This window comes from Eretmochelys imbricata, chromosome 6 (assembly GCF_965152235.1).
Source record: "Eretmochelys imbricata isolate rEreImb1 chromosome 6, rEreImb1.hap1, whole genome shotgun sequence".
Lineage (NCBI taxonomy): Eukaryota > Metazoa > Chordata > Testudines > Cheloniidae > Eretmochelys > Eretmochelys imbricata.
Window position 1 is genome coordinate 102,832,228 of NC_135577.1, and position 20,932 is coordinate 102,853,159.

The 20,932-nt window shown below is 45.0% G+C and overlaps 1 protein-coding gene across 1 annotated transcript in view; it reads right to left on the reverse strand.

The window, feature by feature from the left end:
- Nucleotides 1–20,932, reverse strand: part of FBLN5 (fibulin 5) — a 59,763-nt gene that overhangs the window by 18,237 nt on the left and 20,594 nt on the right. The window contains exon 5 of the mRNA XM_077820405.1: nt 4,607–4,729. Within this exon, the coding sequence (XP_077676531.1) occupies nt 4,607–4,729 (123 nt within the window). The remainder of the gene's footprint in view (nt 1–4,606; nt 4,730–20,932) is intronic.

Genomic DNA, 20,932 nt, shown 5'->3' on the forward strand with positions numbered 1-20,932 from the left:
TCTATTTACTAGGGTGAGTAAGGAAAGCAGGATTTGCCCTTTATGGTGTCAGGTATATCAGAAGTGTCTCCAGAAGCTCCAACACATGCGAAAATCAGAATACAGATAGTTTCAGTTTTGCCTCTGTCACACACAAATGTACAAATAGCAGTTCATTGTTTGTCATTTATCATGTACTTTTTGTCATAATGTAGGCATTCTCTGACGTCTTACTTCAAATTGGTTATGTTCCCGGTTTGGATTTTAAAGAAGAAATTTGGTGTTAAAGACTATTTCATCCAACGGAATATTTGAATAGTTTGAATATTGAGGTGATTTTATATTACCACGAAGAATGGACCACACGGGGTAGCTGCTAGCTAGCTATATCCAGTTTATCATGTTTAAGTTTTGGGGTTTGTGTGGCAATTTTGTCAAAGAAATGGCTGAGGAAGCTAAGTTAAACAGGACAAAAGTAATGGAAATATGTTTAAAAGGGGCATTGATTTTCATCTTTAATAGATTTATTTTCTGTTTTAGTCCAATGCCAAGATGACCCACATACTAGTGACAGGTGTGTCATACAAACATCTGCATAGATAGGTTAAGCCCTAATCCTGCAAAGTTTTAGTTGAGTTCTCAACTTTAAGCATGTCAGTACGTCTGTTCTCCTTAGTGGCACCACTCACAGCACTGAAAACGTAGTGCATGCTGTGACAAAGTTCCTGCTCTATCTTGGTGGGTCTTGTGCTTATTGGCGGATTTGCTCGCCTCGGAGCTTCACGCCAACCCTCAGTTTGGCCGTTTTCGTGAACCCACGGTCCAGGTCGACTCCTCCTGTGTCTGACCAGGAGTTGGGAGGTTTGGGGGAAACCGGGCCCACCCTCTACTCCAGGTTCCAGCCCAGGGCCCTGTGGAATGCAGCTGTCTAGAGGGCCTCCTGGAACAGCTGTGCGACAGCTACAACTCCCTGGGCTACTTCCCCATGGCCTCCTCCCAACACCTTCTTTGTCCTCACCATGGGACCTTCCTCCTGGTGTCCGATAATGCTTGTACACCTCAGTCCTCCAACAGTCCACGTTCTCACTCTCAGCTCCTAGTGCCTCTTGCTCAGTGCCAAAATCTTAGCAACCGGTTCCCTCCTCACCCCATGAGGGGGTTGCGCCCCACCCCCGCCCCCTGGGACTCCTGCCTCATCTGCCCCCCTCCCCTGTCCCCTGACTGCCCCCAGAACCGGGCCAGAGGGTCTCGTGGGCCACTGTAGTGGGTTCCCACCCCATCCCTAAGAGCCAGAGGCACCTGCTGGGGCGAGGTGGGGAGTCCCGGCGGTGCTTACCTGGGGCAGCTCCCGGGAAGCATTCAGCAGGTCCCTCTGGCTCCTAGGGGCGGGGGAGCGGCCGCTTCCCCCACTGATCACATTGAAAGTGGCGCCTTAGCCGCCGACTCCCTGGGTGCTCCAGGGCTGGAGCCCCCACAGGGAAAATTTGGTGGGTGCAGAGCACCCACTGGTAGCTCCCCGCCCCGTGCCCGGCCCCAGCTCACCTCAGCTCTGCACTGCCTCCTCCCCTGAATGCACCGTCCTGCTCTGCTTCTCCTCCACCGCCTCCCCCAGCTTCCCGCAAATCAGCTGTTCGCGTGGGAAGCCGAGGAGGGCTGAGACGCAGGCGGCGGCTTCATGCTCAGGCCCAGGGAGGCGGAGGCGGAGCGGAGGTGAGCTGGGGTGGGGAGTGGTTCCCCTGCACGGCGCCCCCCACCCCCAGGTTACCAGCTGTGGCACGGGCGGCTCTCCTCATGCCCCCCTGCCCTAGCTCACCTCCACCTCCCTGGGCCTGAGCGCGAAGCTGCCGCCTGCTTCTCAGCCCTCCCAGGCTTTCTGCACAAACAGCTGAGTCGTGGGAAGCTGGGGGGGGCGGAGAAGCAGAGCGGGGCAGCGCATTCAGGGGAGGAGGCAGAGTGGAGGTGAAGTGAGCTGGAGCCGGGCGGGGAGCTGCTGGTGGGTGCTGAGCACCCTTTTTTTTCCCCCGTGGGTGCTACAGCCCCGGAGCACCCACGGAGTTGACACCTAAGGCACCACTTTTGGCCAGTGGTTAAATTTAGAAGCCCTTTTAGAACTAGTTCTCCCTCGCAGGACAACCGGTTCTAAAAGGGCTTCTAAATTTAACAACCGGTTCTAGTGAACCGGTGCGAACCAGCTCCAGCTCACTACTGCTCTTGCTCCCAGTTCCTCACACACGCACCACAAACTGAAGTGAGCTCCTTTTTAAACCCAGGTGCCCTGATTAGCCTGCCTTAATTGATTCTACCAGCTTCTTGATTGGCTGCAGGTGTTCCAATCAGCCTGTGTGTCTTAATTGTTTCCAGAAGGTTCCTGATTGTTCTGGAACCTTCCCTGTTACCTTACCCAGGGAAAAGGGACCTACTTAACCTGGGGCTAATATATCTGCCTTCTATCACTCTCCCGTAGCCATCTGGCCTGACCCTGTCACAATGCTTAAGTCCTTGCAGGATCAGGACCTACAACTGTAAAATCTCCAAGACAAGGACTTTGTTTTTGCAGGAACCTTTTTCCTGACTGGCCCCTCTTGGCACCACTGTGTAACTACTGTGCTGGCACTTACTGGCTAAATGTTAAATAGCACCACCAACCACAACTTGGTTAGACAGATGTGCTGTTCTTACTAGCAGTGAAGAAATGTACCAACAGAGACTGCCTTCGTAAACTCAACCCAGCCCTCCAAATATGTTTAAATTATCTTTTTTTTTGTCATGTGCCCACTGGAAATGGATTCTCCAGGGCCTGTGGAAAAGTACAGAAAACCGAGAAGACTCTTTCTGACATTTTTGGAAAAATGCAGAGGAGTTTTTTCAGCACAGCTTTTCTTGTTACATCCCTGCATTGCTTTGTAGTGATCTTCCCCACCCTTACTCACAGTTACCTAAATCAACCATTGAGATGTTACTGTCTCTTTAAAATAGCATAAACAGATATTCTTGGGCAACCTCAGCTCAGCAGGGCAGTCACTGTGGGTCTCTAATACTTACACCAAGCATCAAAGTGCTTGAATTCTGACTCAGGGCCAAATCCTGGTTCTTGCACATAGCTCATGTACTTGGGTTGTGCACAGGGGAACTACATGGGGATTGTTACATGACAGGGCATGGTGCAGAACACCCACACAACCCCATGCACAAGAATCCATAATATCACAGATCACTCGCTAGCCCCAACTCCCCACCTCAAGAGGCAGGCTGAGGAGTCACACAGAAAGCATATAGGCTTCCTGAATGGCCTATCTGTGACATCTTCTATCCCAGGAGGCAGAAAGACTCAATTTCCACTGAAAATAGGATTTTCTGTGGCCCTTACTAAACCAGAGAATTTAGCACTCTGTCTTCTGTTTCCCAGGTCTCTAGGAGAATAGGAGTTACAGGAACCTGCACTAGAATTAAAGGCGCAGGGGACTTGCTAACTTCATACCACCCCCAGGTGAGTTACACAGCAGCTTTTAGCAGCAGTTAAAAAAGCAGCCATGCAATCCCTCATTCCAATTGCTAGACAGGAGGAGGAGGAGATGAGAAATAAATTCCAAGGAAAATTCCAAGGACAAATTCCAAGGAAAATGAGCCGGGAAATCCCATTCTCCTTCCAGCTGAGGTGGTATGACACTGAAGTCCCATTCTGGAGAACAGGTGAGCAAACAGCCTGTGCTGAGAGGGGGAAAAAAGCAGGGAGAGAGTGTAACGAGAACATTAAAAACACATTCAGTCATGTCTCTGACTTAGATAACTTGGCCTAAAATTAAAGCCCATGTCAGTGCTGGTGACTACTGATTGAGGGGAGTGGGTGGGGCGTGGGGGAAGTGGTGGAGTTTGCACCTTTGCTGTTGCTGCTGTTTGATAGGGTTTGGTTTTTCACATTGCAGGGCATTGCAGACACTGAGAGATTAATTGACTCTCTGCAGCTGACAGAGAGAAGAGCTCTGAATCTGCTGAAACAGCACTGGTTTCAGACTCACGTGTTTGCTTATGTCCAAGATTTTCCAGTGGGTTCACTGCTCTGTTTCTTGATGTTATTATTACTGAGCTCCTGCTCTCTAGTAATGTAAGCACCTTAGATCAGGATTGTGACCAGGTGAAAAGGACATGTGTTGCTGGTATGTCATATTTTTGTGAACTAGAATATACAAAAGGGGCTGCTTTCATAGTGCAAGTCAGTAACATGGATGCCAGTCATATGGCATTGCCATTTTGTTCCATGTGGGAGTCTTTTGCCAAGAATACTATTGGGACTTAACAAATAAGAAAGATGTTAGCTTTCCACATAGGCCAAGGGTGAGCTCTGTATTTGACAAAGACTCTCAGTGATGTCAGTTCACCTCTGTACCACCATGCACACACCAGAATCCTAAATTGTCCAAAATGATGGAAGGTTTTTAACACAGAAGAAATATGAAAATTATGGAATTTGGAAGACCCATGTTAACAATCCAACTTTAATTATCATCAAAACATTGGGGAGACAGAAAGAGACTATAATCATGACTAAAATGAATTGGATTCATCAAATGGACACTGATTTTCCAGAATCACTCTAGAGAATGTATATCAACACTCCAGAAGAACATACCTAAACACTGGCCTTCTAAGAGCCAATAGCCCTCAGTGCAGGAGCAGGTGTATCCTCCTTCAGTGTTTATGCAGATCTGGGTGGGGTTACACTGGTGTGACTCGGAAGCACATTCATCAATATCTGAAATATAGAAATGTACCAACAAAGCTTTATATAATTATTAAAACAAATGCTGAGTTTATTTTAATTGTATGAACACTTGAAATATATCAGAGATGAATCTAAGAAGAAATCAAAGGAAGTTGGACTAGATGGAGTGATTTCGAACATACTCAGTGTTTGAGGCATTGCATAGAAATTCATAGAAAACTCCAAGTTGCGAGGTGCGGAAGTCAGTGGGGAAGGTACTCTACACCTCTCAGAAGGTACTCAGATCCCTGCAGGATCAATCCCACAAAAGTGATTGTTTCCTAGAGCTGATCAAAAAAGTGGAATTTCCATCCCACAGGAAATTTTCGGTGGCTCCGTTGCGAAGATTAATATCAACCTACCCAAAACAAAACATTTCATTTCAATTTCCCTGATTTCTTGTTGAAAATTTCAGTGAAACCCTATTTTCCAAGAGGAAGAAGAGTTCAGTGTATGCACCAAATCTTCTCTCTCACCAACAGAAGTTGGTCCAATAAAAGGTATAACACTTTACTCACTTGTCTTTCTAATAGGAAAATGTGTCACTCAAAAAACATTAACCAGCCTTATTATTTTCAATGCATTTGGCATTTTATTACCACCTTCTTTGGGGGTTTTTTTGTTTGCAAATAACACTTTGATATTCATATAAACTGGGATACTGTAACCTAATTGATTAAAAAATTGCATCACTGGAGCCCTCAAGTTGCCACCATCACCTTGGTTGCCGGTGTTGTCACATGTTGCTCCCCCATCCATTCACCGCGATGCCGCAACGCTTTGAGAATTCCAGCAGATCATAGAAAACGAATGTCTCCACATCCACTGGGACCTTAACAACATCCCTCACCACCACTTGAAGTCCCAAAGCCCTTTTGGACCCATGTGTTTAACCTTCATCAATGCAATTTCAACTCTGAGGCTTGGAAAGTCAAATGGAGTTCACAAGAAGTTACAAACACTTTGTGAAAGACCCAGTGCAGAAGATCCCTGGCTTTGATTTCCTGTGAAGCTCATAGGCAACCCTAAACTGCATCCGCACAAACCATGGCAGATGCAGATACTTGCTGCACAAATGGAAAATTAAAGTCTCTCCAGTGTGTAACTGTGGTCACCCAGAACAGACCATGGAACATATAACAACTCAATGCCCGATTCACAAATATGAAGGAGGCATCAGTGTGATACCCTCCGCTAATCTTGACACAATTATCTGGTTTACCCATCTGAATGTAAAATTATAGTTGTTGTTCTACATCTACATCAGCCATACAAAGAAGAAGATTGATTAACACTGCCTTTCAGTCATAAGTTCAATTTGAACCCCTCCTTGTCTGTTATCTTTCCCAATGTTTTTGGCATTGCTTTTGGCTCTAGAGATCAGAAATGGAATAGTCAGATGATAAATGGTGACATTCTTTCAGCCAACTTAGATATCTATGTTTTATTGATGATTTTAAAATTATTCTTGATTCCATCATACTGTGTGCTGGCCTTTGTTGAGTTATCATGGCATCATATTGATGCTACTCCCTCAAACCCTCCCTTGATGTTTTGTTAACCCCAACTTTGTTGTGTCATGACTGAAATCTGCGTGTAAGCCGTGGATCACATCTGTGCATCTATCTTGTGAGGCATCTAGTGCACTCTGGATGTTGTAAAAGAACAATAGCAATAGAATTACTGAGCCACGCAGACTCAGTGTATTTAATGTATACTTATATAAATTGTACACTTTCCGCACCCGTCATGTGTTATTTGTCTTTGTATATTGAGAACCCTTGATGGTAGGGATTGTATATTCTTCTGCATGTAGACAGCACATTGTGGGTATCAGCCAAATACAGATAACAGATAATTATGGTAATGTGTTTTTCATCAAAATGCTTTCAGTTTTTTACTTACACTTTTTATTTTAAGAGCAGGAACATGGGACCCTACCAGCCATGACTGCTGTGCCCACAGTAAGTTCTTGGTGGGGCTTGGCCCTGCACCTCACAAAAGGCTGCATTCAGGCCATGCCCTCATTCCATGCTCACAACTTCCAGTGCCATTAATGGCAGAGGCACCGTGTGATCGAAAATGAGGGCAGGAGCAGGATCTCAAGGTATTATGTGGTGCAAATAGTGTTTGAAGAGTATTGACCTTCCTTCACTGTTTTCTCTTCATTCTTTATGCACAGTAGCTCCCCTTCCTCTCTAAACTCAGGTACTTGAAGCGGGTATACGACGTGCCTTCACCTAAAGCAGCGGGCTGCTCTGAGATCAGCTCTGCTTTATGTGTTGGCCTTGTGAGGAGATTGCTAAAGAGTTACATGGAATGAACCTACTTCTAGAAATGAAGGCATCACTGCTGTTGTCTCCACTACCTACTGGGAAGAGTCCTTAGCTTACTTTCAAACCATTGTCTTCCGCCATGGTAGAGAAGATAATTCAACCTCTATTTCCATTTGAAAGCAAAATTTGGACAGCGAGGGCTACCAGCAATGCTTCTGCCACCTTAGGAAAACTGGCCAATTTCCACTTCTACAAGTGTGCAGTCACCCACCCAAATCATTTTGCTGCCCCTTATATTTTGCTACCCATGGGGGTCACCTGATTGACTTGCACAGTAAGACTAGCCTTGCACACAGAAGGCAGGTATGAACTGTATGGGGCAGCAACATAATGGGCCATGGAAATTGTAAGCATAATGGGCAGCTTCTTAGCCCTGGACCAGGCCTTAATGTAAACATTCAATCTTTACGTTCCACCTCACTGGCTGGTTTCCTCCACCAACGATTCACATTTAAAACTTTGAAAGCCCCAGTCAGGGGAATAAAATAAATATTATTGGGCAAGTCGCCTTCTCAGTTCAAATATATAGAGTAATTCCAGTATAATATGTAATGCTCATGTCTGCCAGCATGTATTTACATGGTGTTGGATTGTTAAGTGATGGATGACAGTTATACCCTGGGAAAAATATCTGCCCAGGCATTCAGTAACCTTTGCCTATATCCTTGAAAGAAGATGGGGCAGGGAGATGGCGGGTGCAGAGGGACTGGCAGCATTGCACCAGCTGACATCTGCTTCCTGTTAGCACAGGGGCACATGCAGTGAGAACTCCACATCATCTGTCAGATTGGTGCTCTGATAAAGATGAAATTAAACAGTTAGTAGGAAAAAAGCAAACCAACCGGGGCAAAAACTACCTATAAAACATAGTGACCCATAGACAGGTTGCCCACACTGAATACATTGGACCTAAAATACCTGTAGGAAAAATACATTCAACCACGCCAAGGACATTCTTTGGCATCCTTTGGTACAGTGGAAAAGTAAAAGTAATATAACTGTAGCGCATTCTGTAAAAATCACTTCCTTTTCTGGTTGGAGAGCATGTTATTTCTATCCCATCCTCAATACAAGGGTAAATGGCTAGGTGCGTGCTCCCCGGGCTTTTTCCTGGCATCTCTGCACATCATGATGACTATAGAAGCAATAATATCTAACACTTTGCTAGTGATTTTCCTTTCAAGATACTTTATAAAGTGTGACTTAATTAAAGGGGAGATGGTGAGTTTTGTGGTTAAGCCACTGGACTGGGCCTGGAGGACACGGACTTAATACTCTGCTTTAGTGCAATCCCCTTGTTATCTTGGTCAATTTATTTAGGCCCCATCCTGAAAGGTAATTGGGCATCTAATGTGCATTTATTTCAATGGACGTTAGATGCCTAAATACCTTTGAGGCTCTGGGCCTGAATCTCTCTGGGCTTCACTTCCCATTTGTAAAGTGAAGCTAATAATATTTCCTGTCTCTCACAACTTGTCTCTCTTGTTCGTTTACTGCGAGCTCTTTAGGGCAGGAATTCTCCCCCCACCCCCGTTCAGCACCTGTGCACAATGAGATTTGCTTTTGAATGGCCCCTCTAAGTGATACTGGAATACTGATTATACTGCTAGTCCTCACGGAGCCCTCTTAGAGGGGTCAACATTACTACCCCCATTTTACAAATGGAAAAAGTGAGGCTGAGAAGTTGAAGGATCGCACAGACGGAACTGGGATCAGGACTCAGAAGTTCCGTGCTCTCAGTCCTTTCGCTTAGACCACACTCTCTCTCTCACGTGTCTCAAAAAATGCAGGAGCTGATTTCCTACGATATGGTAAACGGCAATACAAGTGATGCATCAGACTGCAGGATCGAATGGTACATTGAGACTCCACAGCTATTATGCGTCAAGTTCCCCTACAAAAGTTCAATGAAGTTCAAATGCTTTACCAGTGCAACGATTGCTTCTTCTATGCAACACACAGTATTTATATCCCACCCACCTGGAATACCGGAGTCCAAGTCTCTGAGCCAAATCAGGCAGCGCAGGGATTTGAAAACAGGTCTCACATTTCAGGCCAGTACCCTATCCACCAGGATTTGAGTGGGGTGGGTGCCTCTCTGGTTTTTCACAAGAAAGGACTGACCTGGCTTAGGTGCCTGACTCTAGGAGACTGACCAGAGACAGGTGCCTCCCTCCAGCCTGTCACCCAGATCAATGGGAGTTAGGTGTCTAAGTCCCTTTGTGGATCTGGACCTTAAATCCTAACTCAGTCCTCTGCATTTTACTCCTGGATCAGCTTAGGCAGCTCTCTGCTCAATGTGTGCTGGCTCCTGAGAATCCCTTTCTTAGGCACCTAACTCTCCCCATGAATTGTCTAGGGGAGTTTGGGCACATAACTCAGGGCCATGGATTACACTGGGCAGCAAAGTCTCTAAAGAGTTAGGTAATGAGACACTGAGCGTTGCAGTGTCTAAGTCCCCTTTGTGAATCGAGCCCCGGGCTGCTGTGGAGATTAGAAATTAACAACATTATAATATAATGAATGAAATGTTGTATTCACTTCCATTAACTCTCTGGGTTTTTATTAAAAAAAGGAATGCATGCAAACACGTAAAAACATAAAAAAAAGAGTAAATATAAAAAGGAAAACATAGCAATCAAACAAGAAGCTGCTATCATCCCTCCCTAGTGATGCTACTTATCAACAGAATGCATGATGATTATTTTATGGTCTCAGATGCACAAAGAACACAGGATTGGGTCTAAGATCACTTGTAACATCAATATAACAAGACATCACAGCACAGAGAGAAACCCCCCCCAATAAAAGCGTCAGGGAGAATAGGATAATGTCAGTTAAGCATTATAGAAAATCAATGTAGCCCATATTAAATGGATTAAAAACTAGTTAACTGATAGATCTCAAAAGTAATTGTAAATGGTGAATCATCAGCCAGTGGGAGTGTTTCTTGTGGGGCCCTTCACAGCTCTGTTCTCGGCTCAGTGTTACTTAACAATTTTATCAATGATCCAGAAGAAAATATCAAATCACTGGAGAAGGCCAATGACACAAATTGGTGTAGTAGTAATAATGGTCGGGCCAGGTCAGTTATACAGACTGCTTGGTAAGGTGAGCTCATCGGAACCACCCGGGTTAACACAGACATATGCAAGGTCATACATCTAGGAACAAAGAACCCACGTCATTCCCACAAGATGGGAGACCATATCCTGGAATGCAATGACACTGGAAAGAGTAATGGTAGACAACCATCTGAACAAGAGCTCCCAGTAAAATGCTATAGGTAAGAGGGTGAATGTGATCCTTGGATGCTGCTGGGGAATATCAAGTTAGGATTAGCAGGGTGGGATTATCTCCGTATATAATATTAGCGAGGCCATTACTGGAATACTGTGTCCAATTCCGGTATCAATACTTCAAAAAAGAAGTTGAAAAATTGAAAAGGGTTGAGAAAAGAGCAGAGGTGAAAGTAAGCCGGTACGCCCCGGTACGGCGTACCGGTAAGAGCCGGTGCGCCGTACCGGGACCGGCTTTCCCAGGGGGCAATTTAAAGCCCTGGGGTAGTGGCAGCAGTGGCGGGGCTGCAGCGGGGATTTAAAGGGCCCCAGAGCTCCAGCCCCTGCTACCACCCCGGCCCTTTAAATCCCCGCCGTCGCTACCCCAGGGCTCGGGCAGCAGGGCTCAGGCGAGGATTTAAAGGGCCCCAGAGCTCCAACTGCTGCTAACTCTGCAGTGCCCTTTAAATCCCCGCCTGAGCCCTGCTGCCCAAGCCCTGGGGTAGTGGCGGCGGGGATTTAAAGGGCTGGGGTGGTAGCGGGGGCTGGAGCTCCGGGGCCCTTTAAGTCCCCACTGCAGCCGCCACTACCCTAGGGCTCGGGCAGCAGGGCTCAGGCAGGGATTTAAAGGGCTCCGGGGCAGTAGCAGTGGCTGGAGCTTTGGGGCCCTTTAAATCCCTGCCAGAGCCCCACCGCTACTACCCCAGGGCTCAGGCGGGGATTTAAAGGGCGCCAGGGGGGTAGCAGAGGCTGGAGCTCTTGGGCCCTTTATATCCCCACCTGAGCCCTGCTGCCCGAGCCCTGGGGTAGCGGCAGCAGAGATTTAAAGGGCCGGATTTAAAGGGCCTGGGGCTCTGCTGTAGTAGTGGTTGCCAGAGCCCTGGGGCCCTTTAAATCCCCGATGGAGCCCGGCCGCCGCTACCCCAGGGCTCGCGCAGCAGGGCTCAGGCAGGGATTTGAAGGGCTCGGGGCTCCAGCAGCTGCTACACAGCGGAGCCCCAGGCCCTTTAAAGCTCTGCCAGAGCCCCAGGGTAGTGGTGGTAGCCGGGAGCCCCCAGGGCTCCTCAGTGATTTAAAGGGCCCAGGGCTCCGCTGCAGTAGCGGCAGCTGGAGCCCTGGGCCCTTTAAATCGCTCCCGAGCCCCGGGGTTCCCAGCTGCCTCTGCAGTTGGTAGCTCGGGAGTGATTTAAAGGGCCCCGGGCTCCCAGCCACCACTACCGCAGCTGGAGCCCTGGCCCTTTAAATCAAGATTTAAAGGGCCTGGGGATTTAAGGCCCTGCCTATTCCAGGTAAGGCCACGCCTCTTCCGGTTGAGACCACTCCCCCTGCTCAGGACTCTGGCATACCGGTAAGTCCTCTAACTTACTTTCACCCCTGGAAAAGAAGCACAAGAATCATCTGACAGCTGGAAAGCACGCCTTACAGTGAGAGACTTCAGATCGCCACCTATTTCCTTTATCCAAAAGAAAATTAAGAGGAGACTAGATCACAGTCTACAAGTACCTGTACAGGTTTCTGGTAGAAGATGGCTCTTCAATCTGTTAGAAAAAGGCATAGAGAGATCCAATGGCTAGAAGCTGAAGCTAGACAAATTCAGAATAGAAATAAGGTGAAAATTTCTAACACTGAGGCTCATTAACCATCAGAACAACTTAGCTAGGTGGATTCTCCATTGCTTGAAATTTTAAAGTCAAGACAGACTATCTTTGTAATAGATCTGCTATAGCTCAGTCACAAACCATGGGTTTGATGTAGAAATTATTGGTGAGGTTCTACAGCTTGTGCAATGCAGGAGGTCAGACTAGATTATTGTAATGGTCCCTTCTGATTTAAAATTAATGAATCAATTACCATCAATTAATGACTCAATTACCACCGTTATCTACCTAGGTACCCAGGAGCCCCATCACCATAATATCTGAGCTCCACTGGAAGATTCAGAAATAGACATAACAATTACCCTCTCTTTCTTCCTTTTCCAGCCTAGAAAACTTTGAAAATCAGAAAATGCTGATAATATTGTTATTCTGGAAGATGTTAATGGCTGCCCTTAATCCTAGACCTGGTTAAAGCCAATGGATATTCTACACACCCTTCTTTCCGGCAAAAGGGAAGGAGCAACTAAGCCCCTTAATGGAAAGAGGTAGCTGAAGACAATAGAAGCTACTGCCATAGGCAATTCGCTGCATGCGAAATCCTGAGCAGGGTTAAGTCATGTGGTCTGAGGGGATATCCCTGGAACTAGTTACAAACACAGGACCTAAGGAATTATTTTAGCAAGTGTTGTATGTGTGTGAGAAAATTAGAGAGCAGGAGAGGCTGTTATGAGAGCGGCACTGAAATGGAACAGTGATATGGAGAGATTTGGAGAAGATCCCCATTTCGTATCATACAGCAATGGGATAATATCAATGCCCTTTTACTAGCAGTACGTCCCAAGACACTGAAATAATTAATATTGTGGTTGTCTGTGCAACTTTGGATTCCAACTGCAACCTCTTTCAGCTTCCATTGCAGATGCAATAGAAACGCTTGTTCAGTAAATAACTTCACAGCGGCTGCGAGTATTCTATCCAAGCACGCATCTGGCTCCCATCGCTGCAGTATTCAGTACAGACCTAGGAGTCCTGGGGAGATATACTTATAGAAGTGTCATACATTAAAACACAAAATTTACATGGTATTTATTCAGCTGAATAAATACAATTTGCTGCTGCTGAAGATGCTGCTGTTGTTTGTTCTATGGCATTCAGGGAAACAGGACTTTGTGCACATTCTTTGTAAATGAACAAGGCTGTACCCAAGAAACACCTGCTAATGGAAACAGCTTGTTAAGGCCCTGACTATTGCCTAAACTGCTCAGGTCAAAGGGACAACAATATCAACAATTTTTAATGAAAACTTCCAGTTCTGAGAGAGGGCCAATTTTGGAAGAAAAAAATATTTTCACACAAAAAACGATTAGCTCCTCTGCTGATCAGTTTGTTTTAGGGAGAGAAAGCGTGAGTGTGTGTGTGACTGGGTGTGGCCCAGTCATCCGAGTGGGGATGTCTTGTGTAGCGGTGGATGTATGTTATAGAGAAGACAAGTGCAGTCTGACTTTTCCTTCTTCAGTGGTTCTCAAACTTTTGTACTGGTGACCCCTTTCACATAGCAAACCTCTGACTGCAACCCCCCTTATACATTAAACACACATTTTTATATATTTAACACCATTATAAATGCTGGAGGCAAAGCAGGGTTTGGGATGGAGGCTGACAGCTCGTGACCCCCCATGTAATAAACTTGCAACCCCCTGAGAAGTCCCAACCCCCAGTTTGAGAACTCCTGTCTAGATGTTTTGGTTCAGGGCTGTCTTATTTTCTTCTCTTCCCTGCCCGCTCCCTACCATTAAACCAACATAGCCACGGTAGCTTACCCAGGTTCTAGGGAAGCATCTTCCAGTGATCTTGCAACAAGTTGAGGAACTGCAGGTTCCCAGCATCATTTCCCACCTCCCTAACTAATGGAGCTGGTTTGGTAATTTAAAACACTGGCAGCTCACTTTTAGAACGATAAATAGAATGAATGTCTTCTTATTGTTTATAGGAATAATCGCAAGCCAGGACTAAACAGCCGAGCTCTGGGACATGGGTATTGGTTCCAAGATTATTTGGAACAAAGCTCTTTCCCTAAATGTCTCCACCATTCCTTTTTTGGACACTGAGAAAATAATTTCCTTGGTAGTAGATTTTTACACAGTGAAATCACATGTTTTCTCAGAAGGTTTTTTTCTCATGATAATTACATTTGATAAGAAAGGGGAAAATAACAATGCCACATTCCTAAAGTGCAGACTGAAGCCAACTTCAAACTGCTGCTGTGTGGGGTCAGTGCTATTTTCCAAGGACAGCCAGCCCAGCTGAGATTGGAAACTATCCAAGACCAACTCCCTATACACCTGTTTAATTGCAAATTTCAGTGTCTGAGAACTGGCCCTTGACTGTTGAACTCATTTTAGCTCTGCATCCCATTTACATTATAGCAACAGTTGATTGCTAGGGCTAAAGCAGTTTTATATATAGATGGTCAGTCTGAGTTTGGTCACTGAATATTGGTAATCATTCATGTGTAGCACTGCTCCTACTGGCTAATATAAGAACTGCTTGACTGTGTGTCATAGGCTCAATATCTCTGACAGCTAATGGAGAGTCTCCTTTAGCTAGCACCCTTTCAGCTCTGAAGAAATAATGATGATAATAAGCAGTAGCTCAATGGGTAGGAGGCTGTGCTTTCACAGTGGCGTTCTAGCCCTGCGGCTGGTGTTACGTATATTACAATGGTGCTTGGAGGTCCCAACCAGGATGGGGCCCATTGTGTACAAATGCACAACGAGCGGCAGTCCTTGCCCACCAAAAAAGCTCACACTTGTGCAGTTCTGTGTCACCACAGATTTGTTATAACAAGGTAGGAAATTATTTGAAACCCAGGTTATCCGGGAAGATTTTTGTCTAAATACGAGAGTATGTAATAAACTGGCTAGAGTGCAGGCATGCCATTAGTCTGGAGTAGATGGAATCTGAATACCGTCTCTCTGTGTTACAGGGATTGGACTTTAGCTCAAGTGCTAGTGGCCTAGTTTTGGAGCACAAGAATCTTACTTATTTCCCTGCTCTCCCTGTGAAGTTCTGAGTAGCCACAATGTGACAGAACAGTAGGGAGCAGGATGTCCTGTGGGGGTGGGGACCATTTATTATAATATTCAGTGTACCAATCCCATTAAATGAATTAGCAGAAATTTTGCATCCCCATATTTTCATCTTCATCACCAACAAATTGTATTTATCCAGCTGAATAAATACATCAATTTTGTGTCATAATGTATGACACTTACATAAGAATATCACTACAGGACTCCAAGGTCCGTACTGAATACTTCAGCGATGGGAGCCAGATGCGTGCTTGGATAGAATACTCCCAGCTGCTGTGAAGTTATTTACTGAACGACAGTTTCTATTGCATCAGCAATGGTAGCCGAAAGAGGTTGCAGCTGGAATCCAAAATTGCACAGACAACCACAATATTAATTATTTCAGTGTCTTGGGACATACTGCTAGCAAAAGGGCATTGATATTATCCCATTGCTGTATGGTAAGAAATGTGGGTCTGGATACAAAGAAAAACCAACCCATATAGAAAAGTCCTATAGAACTCTATAGAAAAATGTTAGCTTTTCTATAGCTTTTAATTATAGCTTTACTATTGAATTCTATAGGATGGTTTTCAAAGAACCTATGGAAACCTCTGTTAAATATATAGGCTGTTAGAGTAACATGTATAAAACCCTTTTATATTTCCATAGAATCCTACTGACTTAATCACCTATTGAAATCTATAAGACTTTTCCATTAGGGACTAGGACATGAGGAAACTGGGGGGGGGGGGAAGGGGGGAGGAGGGAATGGAACAGAATTGCTATTACTGCTCTCAAGCTCAGGGAGCCTGGAGGAATCACTAGCACAAACCGCTCAGCCAGCTGATTTAGCCAATTGGTGGTCAGTTTACATTTCCTGTAAGGAGTGAACTTCTTGACCGTACTTTTAACTGAATCATTAAGAGCTCCTTTTCCAAGAGTTCCTTTGGCAGACGAAAGATGATAGAGGCTGTTGATAGATCACAATAGCCAGTGAAAAGGGAAGTAAACATGTTTTTAAGTATAGTTTATCAGAAGAAGCCAACCCAAAGGAGACATTAAACAGAAATTAAGGTACTAAAGAAAACAGATGTGTGCAAATATCCAGTTGCAACTAATGATCATGGTATATTTCACCCTGGTGGACCCTGCCACTGAAATGCAGCCACTTCTGGGATGAAATGTGCCAGCTGTTTTAAACATTGTGCAGGAATAGTACCTAGCCATTTAGCTGGATATTGAATGAGTGAGTCCATTAAAAATGCAAGAGAAATTTCAGGTATGCAGCATGTAATTACCCACATTAGAAATTCATTCTGGATGTTGAGGCTACTGTCCCAGAAAGTGCCATGGGGTCTTTAATGTTCACAAGAGATCAGGACCTCAGGTACAGATGCAAACTACAGGGGCCACTGTAATGCTGGAAGTTCTCTCTAACACAGTGGTCCTCAAATTGTGGGGTCACTCCCTCCAGGGAGCACAAAGGAATGTTTGGGGGGGCATGGTAGGGTACAGGCCAGCCTCCACAGGGGGCAGGGAGGAAGCGCCATCCAGACCCACTGTGCTCCCAAGCTCTGCTCTGGTTCCACCCACACCCCCAGTCTTAGCCTTGGCCTCTGGACGCAGCTGTGCTCCCGGACATGGGTCCCACTCCCGGCCAAGGCCACAGCCCGACATCTGAAGCCCAGCTCCAGCTCTGTTCCCAGTCCTGGCTCTGGCCCCGGCCCCCGCTTCTGGGGGTGGGGCATGGACAGATTCCATTACAGGTAAGGGGTGGGGGCACGACAGAAAAAGTTTTAGGACCACAGCTCTAACATCATGCTGAAAATTGGCTGTGTGATACCTAATCATGAACTTACTTCTCCCAATACTTTGGGGTTTTAGCTGGAGATATCCCATTCAAGGATTGAGTAGATCCAAAGTTGTGTAGTTATGAGATGTAAAGGGGTCCCAGCCCAAGGTGCTTTGGCTGTAGATAGCTTCACCACCCCCCTGCTCTGTGCAAGCTACCTTCATCTACGCTGAAGGTTGCAATGTTTTGTCTTCCTTTGGCAATCTGATACCTCTTGCCCTGAACCCAGCTGACAAAACCTCCATCCATCAGTGAGCATTTCGCAGTGTTCTGATGAGTTCTGAAAGGAATAAATAGCAGGCAAGTCTTTCAGGAAAGAAGGAAAATAATATAGTAGCACCCACTACGTTTGCAGGGAGGGAGGTGAGACATCTTACTTCTGGCTGGGAAGCAGCAGTTCAAATTGTCTGCAGTGCTAGCCAGTTGTAGGTGGCCTAGTGATCAGATTCTTCTGGATTGAAGTTTGATCTTCAGCCTCCACCACTAATGCTCCAGGCCTGCAGGCACTGGGAGTTTTACAGGAACGGTGCCCTCATTCTTGGAAAGAGTGAGCCTTGCATATCCCTCTGCAGCAGCGCCCCCTGCCAGCTGCTTTAGGAGCAGTCTTGATGGGCTCCTAAAAGAAGGTTGTCCACTCCTGCTTGGTTGGAAGATTCTGATGCTTGGGCTTGTGGAAGTTAAGGACTTATCAGGGGAGAACATTATTTTTCAAATTTCATTTGATTTTGAGTTTGGCCATGTGCCGACAGGCTTTACAACAATACTAAAAGCACCACAAACCAAGGTAATTCTTGTCTAAACATTGTGGCCTTTTGGTTCATTTGTAAGCAAAGAACTGGTACTGGACAGAAGCCAACGGAGGAAGAAAAATCCTTGAGAATTATTCTCTGAAAATACTGGCTTCAGGCTCAGACAGCTGTGTCCTCATTACTGTTAATTGAAAAGAGCTATGCATGTTGAGCAACATTCTCCTCTAACTATGCACACAACAAGAACCTATTGATTTGTTTCTGCAATGGTGATAGTCGGAAAATACCTACAATCCCAACTCAGATAAGAACTGGTTTAAGATCAGATTTAGCACGTATTGGTTTAAAGTCACTGAGCCACATGTGCTTGGAATTCCTAGCCACAGTCTACCAAAAAGTGCTGCTGGCCAAACAGGATCTAAACCTTCCCAAATAAATGAAAACTGAATGTATATGGAGTTTTTAAGCTTGTTTTAGTTTGTTGCAATGAGGATGTGCAGAGCTGATTATACCCTGCTTCCCCAATCTCAGAATAGGGTTAGGGTGGAAAAGAGACATTTCGTTTCAGTTGTTTTCCCCCCTCTTCTGAACTCTCTTTAAACGGGTAAATTCAGACAAAAACCCTCAAGACTTTTGGACTGGCAAGAACTGGGAGATGCTCCAAGCCTCCAGCGGCAAAGAGAGGGTACATATTGCACCAACTTCCATGGCTGCTTCCTTCTTACCCAAGAGCCAGCCAGGTACAACACAGTGGTGCTAAGGAGGCTGCCAAGTTTTGCATGGTAACGGAGCTCCTGCCAGGGGTGCTGAAACAATTTTTGTAGTGGGGGTGCTGAGAGCTGTTGAACCAAACTGTAAACCCTGTACATGAGGAAAACCATGTGAAGCCAGGGGGTGCGGCCGCACTCCTCACCCCTCTATAGTTCTAGCACCTATGGCTCCTGTCAGTGCAAAGAGGTAGGGGACAGGGTTCAAAGTGCAGCAAATGAAATGACCGCCTAATGAAGCTTCACTTAGGTCAGTTTAGACCAGCTTAATATCCCACAACACAAATGACTCAAAAAAGAGAGTCAGATCCTCTTCCCCTGTTCTGGTTCAGGTGTAAAATGAATCTGTTGAACATGAGGGCCTGGTGATCCTCTCGCTCAGTATAAATCAGAAATTACTTCACTGAAGACGACATAGCTCTGCTGCTGGTAAGCCAGCATAAGCAAAAGGAGACTCAAGCCCTTCATTTCTGGTTATTGTTAATACTTCACTTTCCTGTGTCACCATCTATCTGGCAACAGTTTAGAAACAGGAAGTGACAGTGAAGTAGGAAAGTGCATTCTCCATTTTACAGATCAGGAATCTGAGGCACATATGGGTTAAGTGATTTGCCCAAGGTCACACAGGAAGTCTGTGTCAGAGACGGAGAGAATCCAACTCTCCAGACTCCCCTTACTGTTCTTTAAACACTGCACCAATACATTGACTTTTCACCTTCGGAAACTTGAGGTCAAAGCTGATCAATTGCAAAGCTTTATTCCTAGCAAACTAAAAAAAAAAAAAAAGGTAATTTTGATTCATCTACTCATCCAAGCCTGAGTACATTTATTTTTATTTTAAAAATTCCTTTACATTTGCATGCAGATTAGGTGCCATCTTTGTGACCAATGTGGCTCCTCGGTATCACATACTTTGGGCAGCTCCTATGTAATTTATTGTTAAAGGTAAATATTTAGCAGGATTGGGGCCCCATTATGCTGTGTTCTGTAAAAATAATGATCAAGAACAAGTTCAATGGGCAAAATACAAGACAGAAACCTGAGCATTCAAGTGCTGACCTATCAAGCCACTCAAGCATGTGAATAACTTTAATAGAGGTGATTGAAAAGTGGGAAATTTTTTTCCCCCAAGAATGTTTATGAAAAGTGCCCCAAATTTAGAAATTTCCAACCAGCTCTAAATATTCAGCACACAAATGAGTCAATGAGGCTACTCACGTGCTTAAATGTGTTAATGTATTTTGCTAGATTGGGGCCTCATGTCCTAATTCTACAACTTCTCCTTGTACATTAAAAATTGGTACTTCAACCCAATTCTTTTTACATAAGTAGGTGATGGGGTGCTTAGAACACAGAAAACCTTACACAACGCAAGTGTAAGAAATTACTATGGCAGACATTTGTTTCCATTCTGATGTGGAACAAAAAGTCAATATACCAACATTTTTTGCGGAACCAAGAGTCTGAAAAATGTTGATTCTGGAACGTCCACGTTCTATTTCAGATCAGTTCAACATTTATCTCTACAATTTGTAGTTCGGTGGCCTCTAGCCCACATTCTCTTCTATTGGCTGGGCTCCCCAGCTGGACTACATCTCCCATGATGCAGTTCAGCCGGAGGGGCAGCATGGTGCATCATAGGATATATAGTTCAGCCAGGGAGCCTGGCCCCTGTGGGAGTATGGGAGCATAAGGCACATGACTGCAGCTAAGACGACTCAGGTTAATGTCAAACTGACCCAAGCCAAAATGTTTCAATTAGACAAGAGGAAATGTTTTGACTCAAGCTGACCTGAAACAAAACATTTAGATTTTCCTGCAGAAAATTTCAATTCTGCAGAAAATACATTTTCAGTTAAAAGGACTTGACAGACAATTCCTGACCAGCTCAAGTTTGGAGGTACTTGTTGACTAGACCATTTAGTGTTATTTCTGGAGCAAACTATTTTTCTGGCTCTCCCCCAGGCAGGCTGGAATTCCATACTCGCACATGTTCCATCATTATATGGGCCTGCCGTTGTCAAAACCAAACTGCATTTTCCCTTTGTCTTAGCATTTTGTTTATTAACCTCTTAGAGCTACAAGGGCTTTTGTCATAGTTATTCATGTAAAAAAGCCACCACATGCTGGGAATGCAACATCTTCAGTACAAAACAGTTCCTAGTAATTCCTTTAACACAGACACATTTCAATATTTTTAGTTCATCTTCAGTTATACTGTGCAGATAACACTAACCTCAAAGTCCAACTACACTTCAGAGGAATAAATGGATCAATGACAGACCTGAGAAATCTTATTTTATTTTAATGTTTTAACCGACTGTGTCTGTTATTGGTTTGGGTGATAGATGGGGAAATTGTCTATACCGGGTTTCTAATTCAACCAATGGAAATGTAGGTATGTGCATGTTTACATTTGTTTACCTGTAACTGTCCCTTTGAATCACAAATAAATGGCTGTAAAATACCTTTTCTTTTTGCGTGTGGGATTGATTAGTTGGAATCGTTTGTTTTATGCAGAGAACACTCTGTAGATGAAA